The sequence below is a fragment of the Poecilia formosa genome, unplaced genomic scaffold, assembly GCF_000485575.1.
Source record: "Poecilia formosa unplaced genomic scaffold, Poecilia_formosa-5.1.2 Scaffold8, whole genome shotgun sequence".
Taxonomy (NCBI): domain Eukaryota; kingdom Metazoa; phylum Chordata; class Actinopteri; order Cyprinodontiformes; family Poeciliidae; genus Poecilia; species Poecilia formosa.
The window spans coordinates 3,359,015-3,380,558 of record NW_006799947.1 but is presented as its reverse complement, the minus strand read 5'-3'; the positions used below and the strand labels follow the sequence as shown (position 1 = coordinate 3,380,558).

Here is a 21,544-nt window from a genome sequence, read left to right as displayed (position 1 = left end):
TGGCAGAAAGAATAAACCCTCTCTGTTACATAATATTTACAATTAGGTATTGGTTACTAATTATTAGTTGCCACAAACAATTATTAAAAAAGCAATTTATTTAAAAATTCTTCACTGAAAATTAATTTGTTTTTGGGGAAGATGATGGAATAGATGTAAATAAGTGATCAAATTACCGACTATATTTTGATTTAGTGTGAATTTACTGCAATGAAAGATTAATTTAATCAAAGGGTTTTCACACAACTTTTCCACGATAACAATAATCAAGGAAGGTGCTTCCATATAATATAAAGTTGTGACTTAAATGCTTGTTTTTTCAGGGTTTTGCCAGTTCATCTGGTGAAATCTTGCTGCAATAGCTTCATCAATCTCTTTTTCCAAGCAGTTGGGTTTCGGTGTTTTTTACTATCGATTGGTTTGATATTTTTCAAATGCCGTCCTGGTGAAAACAAACTACTTTTTTTTTTTTTTTTTGGTGTTCGTCATGTTTTATTTAAGAACAAACCGGCACATTTAAAAGGCATGAGAAGACTTCGGTTCTCAGGTTGTTTCTGCAGCAGCACACACTTTTCTTTTCTTGTTCACACCGTTAAGCCTCCCCCTCCTTCTCCTCAGAGACCCCAGACCTCCATCAGTGTCTTTCCCCGAGAGCTCGCTCCAGGCACGAGGGGGCAGAGTGTCGCTTCATGTCAGCCCAGAAATGTCACATCACTCCCAACACGCACACAAACCTGCCTCCTCGCTCCTCCGCTCTCCATGGCTTTCCATCAGCTGCCACAGAGGGAGAAATGCATGAGAGAGACGAGGGCATCTATCAGAGTGTGTGTCTGTGAGTGTGGGTTTTGTGTGTGGATTCCTCTGTGCACGTGATGAAGACTGTAAAGTGTCTGCACGTTGCAGCTGAGGCTCGCTGGAGCTCGGGAAGCCTGCAGGCCTGCCTTACACCGCTGCAGGGCACAGAGAGGAAGGTGATTATCTCGTAGCTGCCAGCCATCCAGCTCAAATAAAGAAAAAAGTAACTCCAACTAACAAGATGTGGAGATTGCAAAAGTAAACATGAACTTGGATGGCTTTTTGATATTTCTTTAACTTGTACTGCAGATAAAGTCTGGGAAAATCTTTTTTTTTTTTTTTTGCCAGAGCACTTGTTTTACCATCGGTAATTACTTTTTTGCACGCTTCTTATGAAGAAAATTTTTGTGTTCATCGCAGCACTGGCTCGTCCCAAGAGTTTTAGGAGACTTTTTAATGCTTCAGTGATTAACGGGTCACATTTAAATTGCCAAAGTCCAGGAGAAAAAAAAAAGAATCTTTGAAGGAGCTTCAGAAAGACTAGAAACAATTAATCAAGATAGCTCCTAAAGCTGACAAGACGGTCCAGCTGCTTGAAAGGCAAATTTAAAGAAACGAGAGATGACTCAACACTTTCGTGCAGCAGAGGCAACAGCAAGAATAACATTTGCTGCACACTTCAAAACGGGATGCTGTACAAACTGCGATGTGCAAACATCACAGAGGAAAAATTTCCACAGAACCACGGAAAAACCGGAGCAAACTGGTGTTTGTTTGTTTTTTTCTTTTTTAACATTTCAAGGGGTTTATTTTCTCTCGTTACTCTGTGCACTCGTGTTGGTTTTCTGATTTCAGAAAGCAATTTTTATTTTGGAAGAGTGGTTATTTTTGGCAGCTGATGGGCACACACACACCTGGGCGGGTACTCGTGCCCAGATGGAAGACAGCACTTTGACAGCTGGCCTCACATCCCCACAGGACCACGGCATCAACAGAGGGGAGCATCTGGGAGGATGTCTTCCTTTGTTGCCTGAATTAGAAACGGATGGATGGATGGATGGATGGATGGATGGATGGATGGATGGATGGATGGATGGATGGATGGATGGATGGATAGATAGATAGATGGATAGATGGATGGATGGAACAGTCGATGGACTGTTTTACCCATTTTAATGTGTTTTTTTTTTAATTGATTTATTCCTAATAATAGAGTCGTACAAAACTTGTATGTTAAAATTCCCTTGATTTCCATTTCTAAATATTCATATTCATCACAGTGTTAATAAAATTACACTGCATATCTGTCTATCCATCGATGTCTGTCTTTGTGTGGCTCCCTGTGAGCCTTGAGCCTTGTTCACGGTGCCAACACCTCATTAGTGCAATATGCAAATGAACTGGAGCGGGGCCAGAGGGTCAGAGCACAAACTGGAGGCTGGATAATAGCACAATGCTGCATCTTTCTGTCGTTGTGCGCGCGCGTGTGTGTGTGTACGCGCGCGCGCGTGTGTGTGTGTGTGTGTGTGTGTGTGTGTTCGCCACAGAGAGTTACTGAGTCTTCAGGTTGCTGCCCGGTTAATGTCCCTTTACCATTTCTGGAGTCTGTAGCGCACATGACTGACTTCAGAACAGATGAAGTGGCAGAAAATGATGAAATTATCCAGACAAATCAAAGTTTTTTTGGGAAGTTTTTAGGTCAAACACCCGTTTAGACCAAGTGTTTGATCCACATCTACAAAGATCTGAACTTATCAATAAACATTTATAATATTAGCTGTTAAGTCTTCATTTCAGTGGCCTTTAGCTGTACTTTATGATCCAATTGTATCACACCAAGCTCTGTTCTACACAAAAGTTGATTTTTTGTTTATATTAAAAATAAAATACACAATGGAGCGTCTCCGGAAACATCTTAACCACACCTGACATAACAGATTGCCTCCGTTTTCACGCCGTGCATAATGAATGACTCAGAGGGCAGGAAGCTCGTTTTCCTGCTGCAATCAGTGTTTGACAGGATTTTTTTTAATGCTTCAATAAGATACTCATGGAAATGACACAGCTGAACTGTTTGGACAGATTTATCAAATATCATCCATTTGAGACTGATATAGACACTTAAAGGACCGAGTAGTCCTTTTGTAATATTTTAGGGACACATATTTTAACCTCTTAAGCCTTTTTACATGGCCTGCAAAAGTATTCACCCTTTGCAAATCACAACCTTATCCTTCAGTGCATTTTAGTAGGATATTAGGCGATGAGTCAGCGCAAACTAAAGCATATTTGTGATGTGGAAAGGAAATTATGCTTCATGGTTTTCAACTTTTTTAGAAATATTTTGCAAAATAGCTCAAGATTATTCAGATGAGCAAAAAGTCTATGAACGTCAATTTTCAAATATTGCCACGGACTGATGTTTTAGAGTTAGGTCTGGACTTTGACTGGGCCACTTGAGCATCATTGTGATCTCGTATTGACCTTCAGCCATCTTTCCATTCACTCTAACTAGCTTCCCTCTCCTTCCTCAAGAAAAGTATCCCCGCAGCATGATGCAGATGGTTTGACGCTTCTGGTTGTAATATGACATAAACATGTAAAAGTTTAAGGGACATGGATACTTTTGCTACCACTGTACAAGCAAAACTAATCACTTTTAAAATATTTACTTCAGATAAAAGAGTGTGAACGTTTAAAGTTTTTTTTTCCATTGAACTAAACATCTGCACATGCATGCTTGCACGTTTGGTTAGCCTGTCGAACAACTTTGCAATCACAATCATTTCATTTTCGTTTATGTCTCTCTTTGCTTTGCATTTCTCAGACTTTTTTGTTGCCTCTGTTCACCTGTTTTATTTGACCATCCTTAAAAAGTAGCCATTATTTCTCCTCCCCCTCCTCAGACGAGAGACGGCGGCGGCCTTGGAGGGAAATTACCCCGGCACGTCTTTACTCAGGACGCTCCCCGGCTTGTCTTCAAGACAAACAGCGATGTTCTTGTAAGAATCATGAACATTTAACACCAGACACAGTTTTTCAGCTCAAAGGCTTTTAAGAACATGCATACATTTATTTTGATGTTTTCATTTTTTGTGCTTTTTAAACTTTTTTTTCCCCCATCACACATTGTATTCTGTTTCAAAAAGACAGAAACGCAGCATTCATACCCCTTGACCTCTTCTACATTTGTCATTTCACAACCATGAATATGTGTGTTTTATTGAGATTTTATGTGACAGTCACAGTATTGAAGTGCAAAGTAAATCGTACATATTATAATTTATATTTTACACAGGTAATCTGAAAAGTGTGGCATACATTTCTATTCAGCTCCCTTACCTCTGATGCCCTTAAATAAAATCTATCTCAACTAATTACCTTCAAAAATTATTTAGTTGCTTAATAGAGTCCACATGAGTGTCATTTAATCTCAGTAAACAGTTGAAACCATAAGTTTACATACACTTTTTTCTCACTGTCTGAATTTAATTCAGACCAAGCTTCTCTTATTTTAGGTCAGGTTAGAATTACCAAAATAATTGATATTTGCAAATTGCCACAATAATGAGAGGAAGAATATGTCGGATATGAATTTATTGTTGCCCATGTGAACTTCAGGTTTCACTGATGATTTCAGAGTAGAATGAAGGAACATAGCAGAGAGGTCAGGGAGGAAGTTGTTCTCTGCGGTTTAAAGCAGGATTAGGTGATAAAATAATATCCTAGGCTTTGAGCATCTCACCATTTACTCCTCAATCCATCTTCAAAAAATAGTACATGTAACAAGTTCTCTGCAAGTCCATTATTATCCGGAGATTCAACCTAAAGGCCTATGGTAACTTGGGAGGAGTTGCAGACATCGACGGCTCAAGTGTCATAATCTGCAAGCATCTTCCAATAAGACTTCTATTGAAAAAAAAAAAAAAGTCTGATTGGCTTTAGATGTCCTGTTTGGAGTTTGTCAAAAGTCTCATAGGAAATACAAGAAAATGGTGTGGTAAGACAAGACCCAATTGAATTTATAGGTTTACATGAAGACCGTCTGTGCAGTGGGAAACTAATACAGCACACCACGTTGAATACACTACAGCTAACGTTAAACATGCTGGTAGCAGCATCATGCTGTAGGTCTCTTTTGTGACAATCTGACATCCGAATGGATGGTTGTCAGTATTATTGTATTTTATGGCTGTTTACCAAATACTTAGCTTTTGCAACCCATTGAATGTTTTAGCTGGGGGTTTTTTTAAAGATTTTTATTATACTTTTTATTTTAATCCAGTATCACTTACTGTTCTTCAGCATATATACCATTATTTTCAATAGGTAATTTTAACTCTGTGCATGCAAACTGGTCAGATATTCACAAATTTATCTTCTGGCGACTTAATTAAAACAAACTCTGTCTGAACCCCACAGAATCTGCACCACGTGTACCAGTTCTTTCTTATAAAAGACTAACGTTGGAATTGCTGGCGTCATGATAAGGATATTCAACCACATCAGCACACATTTTTTAAATATTTGTGGTCAAATATTTAAGGAAACATTGATTATTTTCTTCTTAATGCAAACAGGCAGCTGCAAGCCAAAAGAAACATTTCATATCTTTGCTAGAGATCAGAGTTTCTGCAGGAACATTCAGACACGATCCACCGCTCAAGTCTCATCTTTCTTGCAGCTGGAGTGGTTTCACTCATCACCCCGGCCCGTAGCGTGTGCTGGGAAATCCTCCAACCGAGCTTCACTTGGCTGAGACAGGAAGGTTTTTACATGTCACATTTATAATGACCGATATGATGGCTGGCTGTAATAAGAGCAGCCTGACAGACACGCAGAACAGGCCTGGACCTCTTTGACTTTTATCTGCTCCTTAAACTTTTCGTTCTCCATTCAGATTTTAATGAAGTCACACACACGGTGTGGCTAATGTGAAGCCCAGAAACAGGAAATCAACCAGATATCCTTTTTCTTTTATTGGTCAGGTCATTATAATCAGCAAAACAATAAATGATGTAAACTAATTACACCACAGCATCAAAGGTATTCAGATTTTCAAATAGTTTCAGATTTTCAGTGATGTATTTATTTCATAACCAGCTTGAAGAAAATGCCTAAAGTGATGCTGTTGGGGTTCAATGTTTTGACGTCAGCTTATTGGTGTAGGCATTTATTGTAATGTGTCCACAACGTGTGGCCTGAGCGCTCCTGCATGGCTTGGTCATGAAGAATTTGAAGACTCAAATAGACACCAGTTTAGGAAAATGATTGCAGTGCTGCTGGTGTGGCTGCCAAACTCGTAGTGTCCTGTCGTTTCCCTGGCAACAACCAAAACTATTGTACCACTCCCCCACTAACTGCTGAATCAGTTTATGCCATGGTCACCTCCTTCCACATAGAAATTGGTATAATCACTCTGCCTGCTGCTAATGGCTCTTTGCTGCTGAGAAGGTCCAGATTACCCCCAGGTTCAGCTGTGCTGGTTGCTGAGAGACCAAAGGAAGTTGTGAGCAATTGGCTGCTGCAGTTTGAACACAGTTTCCACACGTCTTAGCTTCCAATAGACTCTTTCAGAAATACTTTGGGACTTCTGTGTGGTTTCTGAAAAGTTCAAGACGACATCAGGTTTAAGTTAAAATGTTCATTTTACAACCCTGAGCCACCAGGCAAGACATTCATGCCGCCATAATGAGCGACTTAATTAAAGGTTAGCTAGTTTCTCAGCTTTACGGGTGTTATGGACAAGCAGTCTGTGCAAACATCTGGCCAGCTGGTGAAAAGCAAAAGTGAGTCACGTAATTTTCTGCCAGTAACACCCAATAGATGGTGGTTAAATGCTGGAAGACATGACACAGCACAGAAGTTCAGCCATAGGAAATTTTTTTTAAGGATGCAGTGCCACACTCCACCAGGTGTTTCACCCCTTGGAATTGGAGATATCCGAAACAAAATAATTTGTTACCATTGATATTGACCCAGATAAGATCCCATTTAAGTCATCAATGGTTCTGCAATACCAACTTTATTTTTACTTGTGAAATCTGTCTAATTATGACAGATTTGTTTCCTTTGATTCACCATAACCTTACCACTTACCACTCTGAAACCCCTTCTCTATCTCCTGCAGTTGTTTTAAATCTGTAAATACTTCTTCAGTTACTAAAACTTTCTGGCATAACTATGCATCAAAAACATTTTCTTCCTGCCCCACAACCTTTTAACAAGTCCCATCTGGCTCTTCCTAATTTTCTCCCTTCTCGTTGTCGGTTCAGAAGGTGAGAGGAGGAAGAACGGCTGCTTCTTTTCCAAGCCAGATAACTGTAATGCAAATGGTTAAAGTACACCACCAACGCTGGCTCGTTGGCCATGGTGGAAATAAATGGCCGTAATTAGGCTGAACTGCAAACATCTGTGTGCAGGAGTGTGGAGCGAGACGAGAGGGAAGGAGAAAGCACAACTCCATTAGCGTAATGCTCGGTGAAATTTTCACTCACAGTGCAGAAAGTCGTTAAGTGCTCCCCGTCTGTCTTTCCGAGTCGAGGAAAATTTCAGTACATTTATAATTTAAGATATCCAAAGTCTAGGAATATAAAACTGGACTTGTGAGAACACTTCTTGGACTTTTACTCTGTTACGCCTCATTGGATTAGTAGGACTAATTGAACAGTTAAAGCATCTAAAATTAAAATGACTTTTAGTGGTTATGTATGAAACTATGCCTCAGATCTGTTCTATGGTTATGTCACCATGTGTGTAACTCCTTACTCTATCCTGTAAGATTGCTTAAGAACACAAAATATTTGCAAAGTTGTAGCAGATAATGTTTATTTTTACAAATACATGCACATGGACAGCCTTTCTGACTTAATCTTTTTAAGCCACTGTCAGACCTGATTCTTTCTAATAGACCAGTGTTGCTTTGCACCATGTAAAACAGGAGTTTATCCGCTTTCCAGTTGCATCCTTCAACTTATTAACATTCAGCAGGGGGGCAAAAGGGTCTGCATGATGGATGGATGTCGCTGAAGGGTCTGACAACTGATTAATGCCTTAATTATCTCCAGTGAGGACCTGCCACTCCTCCCAGAGCTGACAGAGTGAGCTGTGTGTGGCCTGACGAGCGTCGCCGTGTTCGGGTCTCGCCCACTGCTATCTGCTCCACCGGGGGTCACATTCATTCTCTTCCGTCAAGAAAAATGCCCACATTTTTGCACTGTGAAGGTGTTGATGAAAGATTGCAGCAGCCTTTTTTGGGGATCAGCGCCACTGCAGTGGTTATAAAACTTCACATTTAAGACGAGCCGACACACATTTGGATTCCATGTCGCTGTATAAAATAACAATTAGACGGAAAAGCAACAGAAATGTATTATGTATGTCTATTTTTATGGAAAGAAAAAAGTGTGTGATTCACACTTATTTTTTAAATCATTAACTGTTTAATAGACGTGAATAACCTCAGTGAATATAAAACTATTAAAGGAAATGGCTCTTACGTCCAGAATTTCAACAAGATCTTTACAAGACCATTATATTTTTTATGGTAGTTTTTTTAAAAGCCATATAGACATTTTAGTTATTTTAGATCATCATCTTGCTGCATAACCTAAGTACACTTGAACTAAAGGTCACAAGGAAATTCTCCCTCAGGATTTTGTTGTGTGGAAAAGAACTCATGGTTCCATCAACTCTCATAAGACTGTTGCCCTACCTGCACCATGCTTGACGTTCTCTACAGCTGAGCAATATGGACAAAAAATATTTGTATTTATTAATATGTTTTTTTCAACATGACAGATTGAAAGATAAATATCACACTGTTTCAAATTTAAGTTTCTAAGATACTATGTATCCCAATACAAACTGAAAGAACAAACTGAAGCAATCATTATTAATAGCTTAATGACATTATTTTTCATAAATTACACACAGATTGCATAATGTTATGGGTTACAAATACAGTAAACAAATTAAACATTGCACTTTCTTCACTAGCAGTATAATGATGAAAAACCATTTGAAGAACAATTTGAGACTTCAAAAATACTTCAGTACATAAATTTAAAAAATGTAAATCGGTTTTACAGCACCTTTTTTTTCTACCTTGCAAAAATGCTTAAACTTAGGATACGGGTTTTGTCTTTTCCCTTTGAAAAATCCCTGTTTATATGTTCTGGGTTAATTTTGGACTTCCTGGAACAGTCATCGTTGCTTAAACAGATTAAATCTCTAAGGGAACATTTATTATATCACGCCAATGAAAGGGCTCTGAAAACACTTTTATAACTCACTAGAACTTCAGAAAATTCACGTGATAATCATTTTGTGATCCTGTGACACAAAAAAGAAGAAAAATAAAAATAAAAGAACATTTATTTCATTTTGTCTTTAAAAAAATCTATAAAATTGGGGGTTCATTCTTTATTTTTCACTATGAATCAAAAACTAGGTGATTCTTGCTTTCAGTTTGTAGCTTTTAAGACCAAACACTTTAATGTATTTTTGTGGAATACCATGTTGTTACTTCAGATCAAAGCAGAAATTAATGGAATGACTAGCAATATACTCTGAATGTCCAAAATTACATGATTTGGATATTATTCCCAGTCTTCCTGTAGATTTGTTCAATTAGACACCTGCTAGGAGCTGCCATAAGTATTTTACTGCATTTACTACCAAGTTGGCACAATATTCAAATCCTTTTGTTGAAGGAAACTGAGGGAAAATTTCTTGCAGCTGTATCAGAGTCATTGGTCTCCCGCAGGACTGAGAGTGAGTGTCTCTTTCAGGCCAACAGAAAGTGCAAATGAGAACTTGTTGCGTGGGCAGATTGTTAAAGACAGTCACCTCAGTTGCATAGCAGCAGAACATTATGTCTGCATTCACTTCTGTAAATGTAGAGTTGTTAAAAGCAAATGGGGGATGCGTATTTACAAATATAAATGAACTTACTTCTTAAGTAAGATGATGATGATATAATATTGTGCTGTACTATATGTACATGACAAGATACATACCTTATTTGCTGTGTTTTTTGCAGGTGTGTGACTGGTGCAAACATATTCGCCACACTAAGGAGTACCTGGACTTTGGTGCTGGTGAGCGCAGGCTGCAGTTCTGCAGTGCCAAATGCCTGAACCAGTATAAAATGGACATTTTCTACAAGGAAACCCAGGCTGCCCTGCCTGGAGCATTGTGTAACCCCGGTCATGGAGCTGGAGGGGAGGGAAAGCCAGAATGCAGTGGAGGGGTGCAGCTGCTGACTCCTGAATCCTGGGGAACGCCACTGACAGATCTTCGGCGTAAGGCTCCTTCACCAGGTTGCCATTCTGGCACCTCTGCCTTGGTCTCCTCCACTTCCTCTGCCACCTCACCATCAGAAACAGCGGCTGTGTGTTCCCCGTCCTCATCCACTTCAGCCAAAATCCCCACACCTAGACCTCATGAAAGCCCAACACTTCCCCCTCCACCTGTTCCTTTGCATCCACCAGTGGGGGTTCCCTCTGGCAGCCCACCCATGGTGATGACACCCAGAGGACCTATGCCCCTGCCTCTGTTCATGGAACATCAAATGATGCAGCAGATCCGACCGCCATTTCTTCGCCCCTCTGCCCATCCAGGGGGACCTAACAGCCCACTTTCAAACCCCATAATCCCTGGGATTGGTCCACCTCCTCCCCCAAGAACCCTTGGTCCAGCATCAAGCCCCATGCACAGACCCCTCCTTTCTCCACATGTCCACCATTCATCCAATCCTAATCCAGGTATGATCCCTCCTCACCCTGGCCTACCTATACCAGGTTTACCCCCTTTTCCTCCTGTCAACATGATGCCCAACGGACCCATCCCTTTGCCCCCAATGATGAACTTTGGCATGCCGTCCTTAGCCCCATTGGTACCCCCACCAACTCTGTTGGTCCCTTACCCGGTCATTGTACCTCTCCCAGTTCCCATACCTATTCCAATCCCAATCCCTTTTAACTCCAAGTCTTCTAGGGACCAACCAGAGAGCAGTAGTTCTGTCCACAGCGCTCCAGATTCTTCAGAAGCATCATCCTCTAGGGCTCACTCTCCAAGTTCTTCTGGAAGTGACAAAGGGGACCACAAGACAGAGCCAGCTGGTGGAGAACAGGTTTCTCCTGTACCTGGTGAGAGAAGCAGGACAGCGTTCATGGACTTGACTGTGAAATCAGAGGATAATCTAGGCAGTCTTTGTCTTTCCAGTGGCTCTGGACTGATTGATGGTGTAATTGACCTGACTGTGGGCCAAAAGCCAGGCCAGCAGCACCTCATTCAGACCATGCTCGCTGGAGTCCAGGTCAAAGTGGAGGAATCAAGATCTCCACCAGCTGATGGGTTTGGGAGGGAATGTGTAGGTAGTAACGCAGAGAATGCTGTTTTGCCACAGGGCAGTTTTACAGAACTGGACACTGGCAAACACCTTAAGTCATTGGACTCTGCTGTGCAACCTTCCAGCAAAACAGATCTTCCAGAGAGTCAAATAAGTCCAAATTTTAAACCAGCGCTCTTGCCTACATCAATACGGACCCAGTCGTTAGCCCTTCCTCAGCTCCAAGCTAACTCTGCTGCCCCTTGTAATGTAATAGTCAACGGCACTGGATGGCATTCCCTTCTCAATCCAGACCGAAAAGGAGAGAGGGATGGGGAGAACCCGCCAAATAATGGTGATCTGGAGCGCGAGGCGCTGAAAGAAAACAATTGTTCGGTGGGTGAGCCCGGGAAACGAATATCAGCACAAGATGAGAAAGTGGACACAAAAGTGGACAGTAAGCAAGACCCTGACTCCAGCATGGAGGAGGGTGAACACGCCTACGCCCTGCCACTTCTCTCAGCGGGAGGTTGTGTCGTCATCCAGCCTGTGCCAAAGCCTGCCGCCGACAAGACAGCCATCCTGTCCTGCTCCATCAGTGCACCGCTGTCAGCAGGTGGGAGCCCTGAGCTGGAGCCGCCGCTGAAGAGGAGGTGTCTGCGAATCCGCAATCAAAACAAGTGAGGTAAGTGAATTTTGGTATTATCCAAATAACACTTCTAGGGAATCTCACATCAACATTTTGGCATGGGCCATTACCTTTACCTGCAATTTGCGAGTTAATTCCAAGGTTGCAGGATTTCTTATTTTTGCTGTAGAAGGAGGGTGAAGTGATAAGATTATCTAGTGCTGTCATTTTCTCGGTATCACCGATCAAACCTGTCTAATTTTATCGTATTTAACAAATTGGCTTAACAAATTCAACTTAATCTAAACAAACTTGTTTTGCTATTTTGTTGTAAATCCGTGGATAAAATTCACCCTGTGATACAAATCAACTTCCACAATTGACAACCGAGAGATGTTAGACCATGTGTTAATCAGCAGAACAGAGTCTTGTTAAGTATGACTAATGTGTTCAAAGTTCTAATATCCAGTGTTATAAAATCACGTTTGTTCTTTGGTAGGCTTTGATTTTATTCTTTTCAGCCAAAGCAAAACCCTCGAGTCACACGTTTCTAGATAATTTGGTAACACCGCACAGAAGTGGTACATGAAATCACTTGACAAGTGGAATGGAAAGATTTTATTTTAAGTACTATCTATGTAAAGTGCAGTAAAAAAATATTGTTTTTAACCTTTTTTCATATATTAATGTTTAACTTTTAAAAAAATAACATACAGATCTTTGAGACTTGGATATCGGTGCTCACAGGTGTAAGCAAAACGGTAACCAGGCAATTGGACTTGGAGAACGTGTTCAAACATGCCCATCGAAGAACCCTACGGCAGTACTTTCGGAGTACTTTCGGAGTACTTTAGGCCTTTGATACAGGCTGTTGGGTCCCTGCATGATCAGTGTCAGAGAGTGTCGGACTCAAAGTTGCCCTTAATCCCCGATTCTGTTCATAAGGTTCATGGGCAGAATATCTCGCACAGCAAAGGTGTTGAGGGGATTTGTTTTTGTGGATGGATGGATAGATAGAATGTGTTGTCTGGTTTTGTTTTCTTTTTTATGTCATTTTTTTCTTTTTATTTTGTTGTAATACATACTCCCCTAGAAATGAAAGGCATAGTACCCACGTTTTATTTGATTGTCCTTCCCTTTACGTCGGACATCAAATTATGACTGAGTTTTAGGGTTTCAGTGGTTTTAAAATGTGTAAATGATTTCCTCAATCTATAAAATATCCTTTACTCATTCATTTTCTCTTCTTTTGTAGACTAATAATAAAACAGTCTGCACTCTTTTCTGTCCTCTTAGATTGTTCAGGTGCAGTGACAAAGATTAATCAGAGTGACACAGTGTGCTGCTTGATTTTTGGGTAGACAGTGTGACTAAAGTCTTTGGAAAAAAAGAAGTGAAAAAAAAAAGAATGAAATGATTGAAACATTGTGCTCCATTTTCCTCAGCGTTACCTGAATGCTGCGACAGGGAGATCTGTTTGAATGTCACTTAGGGAACTCTTGTGGAGAACATTTTTGAAAGGTGTCTGATTCAATAGCATCCTGGTGAACAGGATGTTTAGCCCACACATTAATTTTCCAAACAAAATGAGCATTTAAAACTTGTTAGATCGCATTCTCGATCACCAAAATGAAAACCTTTTCTTGTCAAAAGACCCATTCAGCACATTTACGCTACCGTTGATGCTACATTCCTTGGCTTATTGAATACTAATTAAATGAAACTGCAATTTTGAGCAATTTAAAGGCAAATTCAGGTTAGGGTGGCACGAGGCGAGTGCTCTGAATGAAATCAATTAGTGACGACAAAAGAGGGAAATCAAGCCCTGCAGCCAGCAACTAAAATGAACAGAATTAATATGCTGTAATAATCAGACATGTGAAGGTTTATTTTTTATGAAGACTGACATTGGAAAGTCCAAATACTTCAATGCTCTTTCTAAAATATTTTCTCATTTCATAGAGAAATGCTAAGACATTTATTAAGGCATTAGTTATTTACCATGATTAGTATTTACCATGATTATTTCATTTGTTTTAAAGACAAAATGTGTGGATTGTGCATTAGCGCTGATTCAATGACAGCACAATCTAAAGTTAAATTTACATTGAATTGTGTACTACGCAGATTATTTCTGTATTTTATTTCTTCAAATTAATAGTTGTGCATGCAGTTTCCGTGTATTTAGTGAAATTGCTTTTTTAAACAAATGTTTTGGCTATCCTTTCTCAAGTCAGAAGTGTTTTCTTTGAGACAGAAATTAAAACTTATGGATTTAGCAACAATAGCAAAAAAAGTATATCATCTTATGTGATCAAGAATAGTATGAAGGTAATGTATTGTATGTGAATGGAAATGAGATGGTTATGGGAATGTACTGCCAATCTAGTGTTTGTGTTTTTATGTGTTTTTCATTTTTTTGTATTGATTTTGCTTTTAAGTATCTATGGCCATTGTCTTTTTGAAGTATTGTTTTTATTTTTATTGTTGTACTACAGCCTTGACCCTACTTCTTGGACAAATTTCTGCTTTAGGAGACTCATAAATGAACTTATATTATCTTTTATCTTATCTTATATCAGTTTAAGTTTGTCTATGTGGATTACTGATCTCATTCTTGTTTTTAAGAATAATTTAGGTTTCATATTGTTTTATATTCATTCTACCCGGTAAAAAGTCCATAAAGATAGTGTGATATCAAGCCTATGAGGAGTGCATGTGAACTTTTGACCACAGTTGGACGTGAAAGCTCAAAACTTAATGAAGATTGAAAAACGTATCCATAAGATTTTCTCTTTAAAAGCTGGTCATAAATTGATCAAAACAACCTCGACTCTGTCTCATTGTCCTCCCTCTCTCTTTCACAGATGGATGCTCTTATGACCGCAGTGCCATCAGCGACTCACCTATCTACCCCCAACCTCTAAATCCCATCACTCCAAGCTACACCACTCCTCACGTTCACACACGCACATGTAGGTTGTTGTCATCTCACCATCTACCAGCACAACTAATCGCCTTTCGAGACTGACGAGAATCCAAGAAAATTAAATGAGGTGTACCATAGCAGAGGAGACAGGGCTCCTCCTGTCTGTATGTCACTCTTTGAGGGCCGAATTTTATATATAAGGAACGTTTTGGCCAGCAGGACATCTTGACCTTTAACCCAGAGACAGTAAATTCTTGCTACCGGAGGATTAACAGGCGTCCACACCCCCGCTGGTTGCCTCATTATTTAAAGATTCAATCTGCACTTCCCCCCCTTCAACACAAGCTCTGTTTATATATATATATTTTTTACTATGGAGCATCCTGTGATATTCAGAAGTCAGCGTGGAATCTGTGAAAAGCATTGAAATGAGATGACACTACAACCAAGGTACTAAATGTTTGCTCTCGTATTTTGTTTGATCCTTTTTAAACTTACATGTTTTGAAATACAGATAAATGGAAACTAGAAGCAAGCATCAGAACAGTTCATGCAGCTAATTTCTAATGAGAGGAGTCATAAATACTCTGGAATATCTACACTTGCTGTTTGGATGGATAAAAACATCAAATTGATGAAATGGGGACAGCGTTAATGTCACTAGCCATCTTCTGCTGTTCAGACTTTTTCTCTACATGCATTATTGCACAAAAAAAAACAGAGTTATCAAAATTGACTTCCATTAATATAATAAAAGCAATGGGCATGGGCTAATATTTGCTCAGGCTCTTCTTTTGGAGGACATGTTAAGCCTTACTGTGCTCCTAAATAAATCTGGAAAGGCCATGTAGAAAATCTGCCAACCTCAGTCTTGGAAATTTGTGTTTAACATCTTTAACATTGATGCTCAAGTTCACTTTTATTGGTGTCAGGGGAAGGATAGCCCTTTTATAAATCTCAATATTTAACTGTGAGGGAAAACTGTTGGGGGGGAAAAAATGAAAAATTTTCTCCTATTTACCATGTCTTTAAGCTTTGTAAAGTTAACAGTTACAAAGAAACTATTTAGAAACAAATTAGGAAAAAACTGCTAGTTACTGTTGCAATTTATTCATCTTCACATCTTATTAAATTACTAATCATTAGCCAATTATGTTTTAATTGTCAATTGAAAATGAACATGAAACAAACTTTGAAGTAATTACTAATAGAAATGGGACATTGGTAAATGTCTGCATTTGTTCCTGTCTCCTTTAAAACGAATAGGCTTAATAAATGTTTAGCTGTTTAATAATTTGTTCCTATTAAGTAATGACCAACTATCCTTTAACAATCACTTCCTAGTCATTAAGTACTTTATATAATTTCACTCAGAAAAACATCAGTAGCTAAAGGCTAATTGCTCAGTTGCACCCTTATCTTTTTTCCCCCTATCCCATTTGAAAATAATCATTAATTTATGTTTACCATATCAGTGTAGCAATAAACCAAGATTACATTTTGATGGTATTAAACTGACTATTAATAAATCATTATTTATTCAACTAATCTCTGGCGAGTTGCTAATGTTTCATCAGTAACAATCAGAAACCGAATGGGTAGGGCTAATCAGCCAATGATGCTAACTTCCATAATATTCTAGCTTATTTCAAATATAAACAAAAATACATTGTTCATAAATCATTAACTATTTGAAAAATGAAACATATGCCTTCATTATATAAAGTCCAATTGACTCGACATTAAACAATTGACTAAAATTCAATCTTTCAATGCTAATAACCTATTTTTCAATGTTTCTTTTTTTCTGTATCTCATGTAAAATTGACCATTAACTTATCCCTACCAAATCAGTAGTTCTGTTAAAAATATCAACTTCACATTTGAATGTCAGTAAATCAACTGTAATTATTATAAAAATAGTTATTAAACCAGACATGACCATATATTAAAGCTACGTGCTAATGTGTACTAGCAAAATGCTAGGGAGTTAATTAGACTCTGATGCTAACTGGTTCATTTTTATTATTAATAATTTTACTTTAAATATTAGCAATGAAGCTATAATTTTGCTACATAATTTAATTAAGACTCAAAAACTTTAGATATATTTAGATAATAGCTAACTGAGCACTAATCACAAGGTTAATTTATTCTTTATTGGTCCGGGTAAAGATCTGTTTCGAGGGAGACCTCCTCTTCAAAGCAGCAGGACTTACAATAAAATACATATCAATAACACAACAATTGCTAAACATATAAAACTAAAGAAATACATCAGATATTAAGAATAAGCACGTGAACATTTACTTTACTAACTCGCAAACAGTCTTTCATTGAATTGTTTCTATATAACTGAACACGGTTTTAGGTCTGTTGTAAAATGTTTCTTCTACCTTCCATACTAAATTATCTAATGTTGTTAAGCCAACATGTTTTTTTTTTCTTGTTTAAATTTTGAATTGTAAAGCAATTTTGTCCTTTGTGTGTTTGAACTGTCCCCCATCCAGTTCGACTTACATTCAGTAAATGAAGCCAGAAGTCAGTCTACATTTCCAGTGGTGAGATGCACTGCACTCTGGTGTTCAGAGACAAAACATAAAACCTAGTTTTGTAAAGTCATCTTTCTGATCTTAGACCTAGTAACTAATAGTTGGCTATTAAAACTACTTATGCGAAGAAAGTCTAGGCACACCATAAATTAAGAATGGTGTTAAACACCACATTACTTTTAAAATGGTACTTATAGTCAACAAAGATAACAAAAGAGTATCCAATGCACTAACTTGGTAATCCCAGATAATTTTTTTTGTCTTGTAGTATACATTTTATTCACTGTTGAGTTGTACATGAAAAAGGCCCAACATTTGCTCTTAGCTCACACATAAAAAGTATGCAAACTCAAGTCTGACAGGCTTCATAAATGTAACCATGTACAAGTTTGTGAGGCGGTTGCAAACAGAAACACCGGCTGAGATTACACTGCATGAAACTGTATCTGTGAGCTGTGAGGTGGGCATTTAGGTTTAACCTACTGTCTGCCTCAGGTCAGTGTCAGACTTTGCAAAGCTTCTGCTCTACCTTTCTGCAAGCAACAGGGGGGGAACAAATACAGTGTTTAAGTTTCCTATTTTTCAGCTTGACATAAAACTCTAAAAATCAAAGTCAGAGGAAGAAATTAGTCTTAATAATCAGCTGCACAAATGCACATCGTCAGCAAACAGAATATAACATCAATGTGGAGTTTTTACTTACAAACAAGTGACATATGAATTTAAGTGAACTCTGTAAAAACACAAAGTGTCAAACATTTCTGAAAGAAAACAGAGGCCAATTTTCTTCATGCAATTGTCATTGCAAAATTAATTTTTTATAAAATCCACTGCTCTATTTTTGTTGTTGTAAAGTTCCCTTTTGTTTAATTGCCTCAAAGAAAAGCTCTTTTGGAGACGAGTGTTGGATTTGTTTCCTGTTCTTTGATTCTGGTGCCACAAATAATTTAAATGTTAAGTCTAACTTTTTGGGATTTTTCTTTCTCTGACAAATCTAAATGTCTTGTTTTGATGATGTCCTAAACTCGGATCACTATGTTTGGTTTTCCCTTCTTGTTGACACCTTTTATACTCCCAGACTTTGACAAAATGCCAAGTTCTAACTGCTTCTATTCGTCCCTATGCTCTGCTGGTGGCATAAGGGGTATATCCTCTTTATTTGAAGCAAGCATTGAAGATATGGGAGTCTAATTTTAGACAAATGAATCCATCTTTCTCAATAGCTGCAAAAGTCATGATGAATCTCCAGCATTCCTTTTTGATTACAAAATACAGGCCTACTTCAGAAGCCTGGATTATGCAATGCAACTAACTCCAAGCTGGAAAAAAACAAAAAAGGAAAACAAGTGCTCGACAGACAAAAAAAATAAAATAAAATAAACGGGATACAATGCCCTTGCGTTTCAAAAACAACAGAGAAGTTGCCTTAAATCTTGCTTGTATAATCTCCACAGCTAGACAATGATCTTTGCTTGTAAAGACAACTCTCCCTTCTTTGTACAAAAGGAAACAACTTTGTTATCTTGCTAGTGTCAATGTATAGATGATCAGCTTTTTTCTGTAACTTGTATGAACTGTCACATTTTTGCTAAGAAGAAAATCTCAATGTTCCTCAGTCCCTCTCCTCCCCAACATGCAATATGTGCGACGTTATGAACTCGTGGTGGACTGTCAATCTTTTTGTGTGCATTTTACGGTATTATTTATTGTCAACATGTTTTGAATTTGCAAATAATAGGAAAGAGACAGTTTGACATGAACCTGACCTTCAATTTTTAAACTGGAGGCATTGCTGACAAAAGGAGGACTTTTTATTATGACTTTGTACATAACATGTGGCCAAACTTGCTTTGGAGAAAAAAAAACTAACTAATTTTGTGTTGTAACAGTTATTGTTTAATTAAAGTGAATTACTCATGAAGAGAAATAAATAAGAGGCACACACAACGCTATTTCAGTCATTTTCTGCCCATTGGTGCACATACTAGTCATACATTTTATAACATATGTACTTAAAAAGAAGAGATGGAAAGAATCGATACTGGGTTTTGATTCTTTTGATACCCAGATACTGGGTATCGAGGAAAAGTTGCTCACTTTTCCTCGCCTCTTATATCCATATGAGGCGAAAAAAAGTGAGCAACTTCATCCATTTCTTTTTGTTTGACTTCTGTAGAAATTCTTAAACAATGGCGCCACCGAGAGGTAGCTATAGGGTATGGGACAAATTGCTGGCCCAATCCTTACAACACTCTCCTCAATTATTGTTTTTATTTTTTATTTTTTTATTTTTGTCATTTTACTATTTTTAATGTAGTAATTGTAAATGCTGCACTGCCACCTTCCTATTAGACACAGCGGAATGGAACTCAAATTATGGCGTTTGGTTTTATAAAATAAAAACTTCCTGTCAAGTTCAATATTCCTGCCAAAACTAAAAAAAAATATTTTTTAAAGACAGTGAAGTTTTAAGTCACTGCTAGATTTATTGGCCAACTGGGATATTTATAACCATGAATATCAGAAGACGCACTCAATACTTTATTTCAGCTAACATTCCAGTAAATACATGCATGAATATATATCATTAATTAATAATTATCTATATATCTACATATCTATATATGTCTCTATATATGTATAAAAACCCTGAGACTAATTTGTGCTGAGTGTGAGTCAAAGGTCGAAATAAACTAATGGTTAAAATCCGCAAATTGGTACAAAAGTCAAAAGTTAATATTTTATTTGATGTCCTTTCACAGCTCTGCGCTTGAAAAAGTGAATGGTGTGGTCTGTAGCGCCCTCTTGTGGTGATAGAGTATTAGAGCGTATTCTCAGGAAGAAGTTGACAAACTGCAAATTAAACAAAGGCATTCATAATATTCATACATTTTTATTAATATGAGTTATAAATAGGCTGCAACATATTTATAATCTTCTTTTTTTTTTAAAAAGTCAGACATTATTCAGAGTTTATTCAGTAACAGGTTAAGTGCCATACACCACACCACACGACACTGCAAAATTATTTCTGGTTCAGTCAGAATTTCATATCTAATCATTGTTGATCTATATACTGTTAAATACTACGTTTTTAAAGATTAATTTGGTTATTTTAACTGACATAAAACTAAAGAGGCGTGGTCTGATTCAACGACGGACAGACATACTGCTCTCTTGTAATAGATCATGATGAAAATGTCATACTGTCAGACAATATTTTAGGAAGATATTTTTAGTCCATTATTAGTAGTACTGTACAGGATGAAAATAGGTTCTGTGTCCAAGAGACAAATGTGTTTTGCTGCAAAATGTGCGTATTAACCCCCAGACAATGGTTAAAGAGGTTGTTGGCTGAAGCTGGTAAGAGTGTCATTATCATGTGGCCCAGGGCTGGCCGTAAGCAGAATATGATTTAGAGATCCCGCTTCTTATTAAGATCATCACTGATAATTGGTTGTTATTTGCTGAGGTGTATGTATGAAAAAAACTGAAGGTCAAAAACAAAGATCAAATTTATAGCATCGGATTGTAGCTATGGTAAAACAATAAAACTATGAAGTCTTTGCACATTCACAAGGTAAACTTGTCAGTTTGTTTGCATTTTAAATTTGAATATTAAACATTTTAAAATCTTTTAATTTATTTATAGCGAAACATCTATCCATTCTCCAACATGGATAGATCTATCCATTCTCCAACATGGATACATTCACACCTTGCGACCTTGTGGGGTCACAAGGTGTGCATGTTCCTATCTCCAGCGGTCAACATGGACAGATTAAATCAAATTTAAACGTATTTCCATTTTAATTAAACAAATGTTAAAATCTATGGCTGTTTTAGATTTCAAACATGTTTAGAGGAGCCTAAGGATTAGTAGCTGTTCATTTCTTGGGGCCTTTTCCACTACTCTAGCAGCTCATGCATCTTTCTGTATATTATCATCACCATCCAATTGATCAGTAATAACGTAACCACAATATTTAATCTGTTTATAAGAAAGTTGAACTTTTCTAAAAAATAATCTCTTTCATTATTCTGGCATTGTGATAACCCTAACTAAGCTAAAAATGAATAGTTATTCTAAACTAATATTACACAGTTAAAAAAAAAAGGGGCTGTGTTTTTATGTTACATTTAAACGTCTGGTCATGGTGAAATTAGTTTTGGTCTATCGTTTACATTTTACAATGAGGAAACTGTTCCTGTTCGTTCTGCATTCTGTAAAGAGGCTCAAAACACCCTCCATCCATATTGGCGGACAGGGCAGAGGGGCTTATGGGAAATTGAGTTCTTTTGCGTTG

The 21,544-nt window shown here is 37.9% G+C and overlaps 1 protein-coding gene across 4 annotated transcripts in view; it reads left to right on the top strand.

Annotated features, from left to right (window-relative positions):
* Positions 1-18,573, top strand: part of LOC103154415 (sine oculis-binding protein homolog) — a 40,745-nt gene extending 22,172 nt beyond the window's left edge. For 2 of the 4 annotated variants that reach the window (XM_007575687.2, XM_016662494.1), the window contains 3 exons: positions 3,702-3,797; positions 9,839-11,813; positions 14,624-18,573. In XM_007575687.2, coding sequence (XP_007575749.1) covers positions 3,702-3,797; positions 9,839-11,812 — 2,070 coding nt within the window. In that variant the 3' untranslated portion in view covers position 11,813; positions 14,624-18,573. The remainder of the gene's footprint in view (positions 1-3,701; positions 3,798-9,838; positions 11,814-14,623) is intronic. The other 2 variants (XM_007575695.2, XM_016662500.1) reach the window with 1 other exon arrangement.
* Positions 18,574-21,544: the final 2,971 nt, after the last annotated feature.